The sequence below is a fragment of the Arachis ipaensis genome, chromosome B07 (assembly GCF_000816755.2).
Source record: "Arachis ipaensis cultivar K30076 chromosome B07, Araip1.1, whole genome shotgun sequence".
NCBI lineage: Eukaryota > Viridiplantae > Streptophyta > Magnoliopsida > Fabales > Fabaceae > Arachis > Arachis ipaensis.
The window spans coordinates 97,886,993-97,894,354 of NC_029791.2; the positions used below are offsets into that span (position 1 = coordinate 97,886,993).

At 39.7% G+C, this 7,362-nt stretch overlaps 2 protein-coding genes across 2 annotated transcripts; both read left to right on the forward strand.

Annotated features, from left to right (window-relative positions):
* Positions 2,184-3,236, forward strand: LOC107607484. Its single transcript, XM_016309433.1, has one exon. It carries the CDS (start codon positions 2,184-2,186, stop codon positions 3,234-3,236), a length of 1,053 nt encoding a protein of 350 aa, XP_016164919.1.
* On the forward strand, positions 3,251-4,500 carry LOC107607485. The gene is made up of 3 exons (XM_016309434.1): positions 3,251-3,770; positions 3,888-4,259; positions 4,349-4,500. The coding sequence occupies exons 1-3, from the start codon at positions 3,251-3,253 to the stop codon at positions 4,498-4,500; spliced, it is 1,044 nt and encodes a 347-aa protein (XP_016164920.1).

Genomic DNA, 7,362 nt, shown 5'->3' on the forward strand with positions numbered 1-7,362 from the left:
CGCATAGCTAGAAAGAACAGATTAAAGTCATGGTCCAGCAAATGCTTCATGAAGGTATTATCCAACCTAGTAATAGCCCCTTTTCCTCCCCTATTTTGTTAGTTAAGAAGAAAGATGGAACTTGGCATTTTTGCACCGATTATAGAGCCTTGAACAAAATTACAGTGAAGGATAGTTTTCCGATTCCGACAGTTGAGGAACTACTCGATGAACTATTTGGTGCAACCTTTTTTTCGAAATTGGACCTTCGATCTGGTTATCACCAAATCTTGGTTAAACCAGAGGACCGATTCAAGACGGCGTTTCGCACGCACCAAGGTCACTATGAATGGCTTGTGATGCCTTTCGGCTTGACTAATGCACCGGCCACCTTCCAAAGCTTGATGAATGATGTATTTCGACCATATTTAAGGAAGTTTGTCTTAGTCTTCTTTGATGATATTCTAGTATATAGTCCTTCTTGGCAGCATCACTTGAATCATTTGGAGATTGTCCTAAAGCTACTGCAACAAGAGACCCTGTATGCTAAGTTCACTAAGTGCCTTTTTGGTGTATCTGAGGTTGATTATTTGGGTCACACAATCTCATCTAATGGTGTCCACATGGATAAAGCAAAGGTTCAGGCTGTCTTGGATTGGAAACAACCAAAAAACCTCAGGCAGCTTAGGGGTTTTTTTTGGGTTTGACAGGGTACTATAGGCGGTTTATTAAAGGGTATGCGGCCATAGCTTCTCCGCTCACGGACTTACTAAAAAAAGATTCCTTCAATTGGAATGGCAAAGCTGAATTGGCTTTCAACCAACTCAAGTCTGCAATCACATCCCAACCAGTACTTGCCTTGCCTAACTTTGCACTACCCTTTGAAGTGGAAACGGATGCTTCGGGCAATGGTATAAGAGCAGTTTTAACCAATGTTCTAAAAACCGGACTGGACCAGCCGGTTCAACCCAGTTAACCGAAAACTGGTCACCTAACCGGTCCGGTCCACCTCTAAAACCGCCCTGCAAAAAACCGATGAAAAAACCGATCAAACCGGTGGTTAACCGGCGAACCAGGCGAACCGGCCCAGTTTTTATAGGTGCCGGTTTTTCCCGCTGCTAGCAAAATGGCGTCGTTTGAAAAAAAAAAAGATGAAGAACGCGTGACTTGCAGGCTGTCACTCCCAAAACTGAAAATCCAAAATCCCTAATCTCTATTCTCCAAAGTATTTGAAGAAGTAAGAAGTGAAGACTGAAGAGTGAAGAAACCTCCACTGCCACTCCCAACCATCAGCTCCACTCCCAATCTATTCTCCACTCTTCAAAATTGAAGCAGCTTCTGCATACAACGGATCTTAGGACGCCGTGAAGAACACCCGACGTTCGGCCACGTTCGCGCACCGTCGCCAACGTTCGCGCACCGTTGCCAACGCTCGCGCACCGTCGCGCACCGTTGCGCACCTGGGTTTCTGGGTTTCTCCGTTTCTGGCTTCTGGGTTTCTCCGTTTTTGGCTTCTGGGTTTCTGGGTTTCTGGGTTTCTCCGTTTCTGGCTTCTTAGTTTCTGGGTTTCTGGGTTTGTGGCTTCTGTTCGTGCTGTGTTGTTTTCTGGCTTTTCTTCGTTCTTCTCTTAAGGTAAGATCTGGGTTTCTGGCATCTGTTCAGTGTATACTGTTTCAATTTTTTTTTCTGGCTTCTATTCTTCTATTTTTTTATATGATTAATCAAATGTGGAATCAATTTGTTGTATACTTGTATGTTGGATTTGAGAATAAAATTGATGCATGTTGAAATTGAAAATTGTGTTCTGCTCTGTTCTTCAATTTTAAAGTCTGCTCTGTTTAGTTTTTTTAAAGTCTGCTCTGCTCTGTTCTTCAATTTTTTCAAGTCTGCTCTATTTAGTTTTTTTATTTTGTCGATTCTGCTCTATTGAATGCATATAAAATTATAAATTGTATGAACTATGAACTATGAATTGATATATTGGTCTAGATTCTGGATTGCTGGCATTCTAAATTTAGATGGAACAGTCACAAAATGATCAACAACAATAACATAATGCTGGACAAGAATCTCAGACAGCTTCCTCTCGAGAAAAATCTGACCCGGCTTGGGAATATTTCACTGTGAAATATGATAAAAATAATAAGGCACAATATACGTGTATTTTTTGTTTGAACACTTATAATGGAGGGGGGATATATAGGATGAAATATCATCTTGCGAAAATTCCTGGACAAATCAAAGTATGTAGCAAAGTAACCGAAGAAGTTGAACTTCAATTCAAAAGGATTCTGATGGAAAACAAGAAAAATAAGACGGAGAAGAGAAAATTTGAGGAGGAAGCTTATGGTGGGGAAGCACATGCACAAGAGGCTGAATCGCCTAACCCTATACAAGCTGCTGTTCCTACAAAAACGGGAGACAAAGAAAAGAGAAGAGCTGTAGTAGCTACACAAATTGGAAGTTACTTTAAAGAAAGAACTACTCCACGATCTCAACCGACTATGAGAAGTGTTTTGGCTAGCAAAGAAATTGTGCACAAGGCTAAGTTGGGACTTGCCAAATGGATTGTTGATACACGTATTCCTTTCAATGCAATTCAATCACCTTACTTTCAACCTGCATTGGATGGTGTTGCTGCAATTGGACCTGGTTTTAAGGGACCGTCATATGATGAAATGAGAGTTCATTTGTTGGTTGATCTTAAGAGAGAGTGTCAGTTGCTGGTTGAAAATTATAGGAGCTCATGGAAAAGCAAGGGTTGTACACTAATGGCAGATGGGTGGACTGATCAAAGGCAACGAACTTTAATTAACTTTCTAGTTTATTGTCCTGCTGGTATGTCGTTTGTTAAGACTGTTGATGCTTCTGATGTGATAAAAACTGCCAATGCATTGTTTAATTTGTTTGCTGATGTTATTGAGTGGGTTGGGCCTAGTAACATTGTGCATGTGGTCACTGATAATGCTGCTAATTATGTATCTGCTGGAAAACTTATTCATGAAAAATACCCAAATATATTTTGGTCTCCCTGTGCTGCCCATTGTATCAATCTTATATTGAAAGATATTGCAAGTATTCCTCATATATCTGACCTTGCTTCCCGTGCTTCAAAAGTGACTGTGTTTGTCTACAATCATATGATCTTATTGTCATGGCTTAGAAAAAGAAAAAGTTGGACAGAAATTGTTCGACCAGGAGTCACACGTTTTGCCACTGTTTTCATTACTTTGAAAGTATATATGATCACAAGGTAGATTTGCAGACATTGATGGTAGACCAATATTTTACTTCTCATAAGTTATCCAAAAGTGCTAATGGAAAGATGGTTAGCTCAATTGTCTTGGACAGTAAGTTTTGGCAAGACTGTCTTACCACTGTGAAAATTGTTGGTCCTCTTATTAAGTTGTTGAGGCTTGTTGATGCTGATGAAAAACCCTCTTTGGGAATCGTGTATGAAGGCATGCAAAGAGCAAAAAAGGCTATCAAGACCATATTCAGAAATCGGAAAGCTGCTTATACGCCATACACGAGTATCTTGAAAATGAGGTGGGATAAGCATTTGAAGCGTGATCTCCATGCGGCAGCGTACTTTTTAAATCCGGGCATTTTCTACAGTGAGGGTTTTGTTGAGAAGGCAAATGTTTTGAGATCTTTACTTGATTTGCTTGACGTTGAAACACTTTGTGATGACTCAGTTGCTGCAATGCAAGAGATACAGCTGTATCGAGATTGTAAAGAAAGTTTTGGGAGGGAAAGTGCTAAGAGAGCGGCATCAAGACTCAAACTTGGTAAGTTATTTGACTTATTTGTTATTTCGTATCCAAGTTCAGTTTAGTTTCAAAGTTTATTATGTTGGGTGATAATTGGTAAACATTAAAAAATATTTGATTTTTATATCTACATAGGTGAATGGTGGAGGCTACACGGTGGGAGTGCTCCTAATTTGCAAAAAATGGCAATTCGTCTTCTTCATCAAACCTCTTCTTCATCTGGATGTGAGAGGAACTGGAGCCTTTTTGAACAAATCCATTCAAAGAGGAGGAACCGATTAGAGCATCAAAGGTTAAGTGACATTGTTTATGTCACCTATAACCTACGCCTTCAATCTAGGTTGCATCGAAAGAAGAGGAATTATGACCCAATTGACATTCAAAGCATTGACACAGTAGATTTTTGGGTAATGGCAGATGAGGATGATCCTGAATTTACTAATGGAGATGTTGAAGGTATTGAAAGTTTAATATACACTGATAATGCTATGCCTTCGTATCCTAATGGTGAGTGACATAGCAAACTTTGTTTCCTTCCATAAAGATACATGTCATTAACATTGATTTCTTATTGAGTTTTCTTTCTATTTTATTAGATGGTGGAGACATGGAAGTTGAAGTGGATATGTCTGATGTTGTAATTGAATCCTCAAATACTTCTTTTGGTGGTATTTCTGAAGATGCTGGCTTTGGATTACCTGTTTATGATGGAGACATCGGAACACTTAATGATGATTATGACTTCTGATGAGTAGTGTCTTTGTTTAGTTGAAGTATTGTTTGTTGAACATTGTTTTTTTTGGTTGCAAAACATTGTGTTTGTCATTTGTCATTTATGTGCATTTTGAATATTGTCATTTGAAGTTGTTTATGGCCTTTTAATGATAAATTATGTATTGTTCATTTTGTGAAATTGTTAAATTTTGAATCTTATTAGTTTAAAATTATTGAATTTAACTTTTTAAAATTATGTATTCAATTTTTTATAATTTCGCTCTATATTTAATTAAACCGGTTCAACCACGGTTCAACCATTGAACCATTGAACCAGTCACTTGACCGGTTTGATGACTGATCCGGTTCTCGCAACCTTGGTTTTAACACAAGGCAGGCACCCCATTGCATATTTTTCTAAGAAATTGACTCCTGCTATGCAGCGACAGTCAGCATATATTAGAGAATTTCATGCTATTACTAAAGCCATTGCAAAATTCAGACACTACCTCCTTGGACAAAAATTCATTATTCGCACCGATCAACAAAGTCTTAAAGCCTTATTGGAGCATAATCTTCACACGCCAGAGCAGCACAAATGGCTGCACAAATTGCTGGGCTATGACTTCGAGATTCAATATAAACCATGAGTGGAAAATGTACCAGCCGATGCCTTGTCCCGATGTTTCTTGGCAGCCTGGTCAGGGCCTAAATTAGAATGGGTTCAAACCTTAAAGGGAGATATTGAAAATGATTCTACTTTGAAGGACATCCTACAACGCTGCAGCAACAATACCAATGATGACTTGAACTATACTTGTAGGAATGGCTTGCTATTATGGCGAGGGCGTGTTGTGATTCCTATACACACTAGTTTAATTAAACTCATTTTGCATGAATATCATGACAGTAGCATTGGTGGGCACTCAGGAATCGCAAAGACAGTGGAGAGGATTTGCTCCCATTTTTATTGGCCTAATATGCAGCGGGACATTCGACGCTATGTCCTCTCATGTGGCACTTGCCAACAGGCCAAGATGGAAACAAAATCACCAGCCGGCCTCCTCCAACCTCTACCCATTCCGGCTCAAAGTATGGGAGGACATATGCATGGACTTTATAACTGCACTACCTCCAGTTAATGGTTATTCAGTGATCATGGTCGTCATCGATAGACTCACGAAGTTTGCACACTTTATTGCGCTCAAACACGACTTTAACAGCAAATCGGTGGCTGATGCGTTTATTAAAAATGTAGTGAAACTTCATGGCTTTCCCAGATCAATTGTCTCGGATAGGGACAGGGTGTTTGTGAGTAAATTTTAGCAACAATTATTCCAGCTACAAGGTACAAACTTGGCCATGAGTTCGGCATACCATCCGGAAACCGATGGTCAAAGTGAGGTGCTTAACAAGATGCTGGAAATGTACTTACGATGCTTCTGTTACGACACTCCCAAAAAGTGGATGGACATGCTTCCTTGGGCACAATATTGGTATAATACCTCTGCCCATATAAGTATAAAAATGTCTCCTTATAAGGCCCTATATGGTAGAGAACCTCCTTCATTAGTTAAATACGAATGGTGCCAAGAAGATGAAACGTCCCTACAAGAGATGTTGTTAGCAAGGGATCATCTCTTGGAGCAGCTCAAGGCCAATTTGTCTAGATATCAGCAATATATGAAGCATTTCGCTGATAGAACTAGAAGACATGTAGAGTTTGAGGTCGGCGACTGGGTCCTTGTGAAGTTGCAACCTTATCGGCAGCATTCAGTTGCCTTAAGGAAGAACCAGAAACTCGGTATGCGCTATTTTGGCCCCTTTAAGATCGACAAGAAACTTAGCGCGGTTGCTTATCGGTTGGCCCTGCCTGCAGAAGCTAAGATTCACAATGTTTTTCACATTTTCGCTCTCAAGCAATTTCGTGGGGAGTATGATACACACTACTTCTCTCTCCCTCTTCAAACCACCGAGTTGGGCCCGATCCTGAAACCATACAAGGTGGTGGGGCAAAGAACCATATTACAAGATGGACAGGAAATGCCTCAATTACAGGTGCAGTGGGGACCGACTCCTGAGGCGGACACGACCTGAAAAAATGCTGACCAGCTTCGGAAGGCTTACCCGCATCTCAACCTTGAGGGCAAGGTTGAAGTTAATTGGGAGGGGGGGGGAGTAATGTAAGGAATAAAAATGAAAAAGAGTACGTGAAGGAAGGTCATGCAGAATCAGCACCAACAAGTGAGAGGAAAAAGTTGGTTATTGGAAATGGACAGCTGTCAAACGATCATTCAATTCAAGAAATCAGGAGAAGCACGAGGGGGAGGGTCATTAATAGAACGCTGGACGACTTTAAGTGGTAGCAATGCAGTGGTAACCTCATTCCCTTCTGAAATTCCTCCTCTGCTCTCTTTTCTTCTTCTCAAATTCTTCCCTCTCTCTAATCTAATTTTCTCTTCTGTTCTTGTTCAGGTGCTAATTGTTGTGGCTAAACCTTGACAATTTTTCATCATTTACCGGGATTGCATTCTGCTGTTCCTTTTCTTATTAGTATGAGACAATGTTACTGTTACATTGAAATTGTTTTTTTTCTTGAATTACCACTGCACTTCTTGTTAATATTACTTATTATCACGTACTCCTATTAGTTCACCCTTACAGTGTGTTATACGCAATTAGTTTTAATGTAATAAAATTTCAAAAAACAAAAACAAACCAATAATAAAAACAATGAATCGACAATACAGTACCACTCTTATCCTTTTCTTTCTTTTCATTTGTGTGTGTGTGGAGAGTATCGAGAAATTGAGAGAGAAAAGTGAGAGCGGCAAGAAAGAGAAGAGAGGAGAGAAAAAAAAAAGGATAAAAAGAGAAAATAAAAAAAAATTAAGAA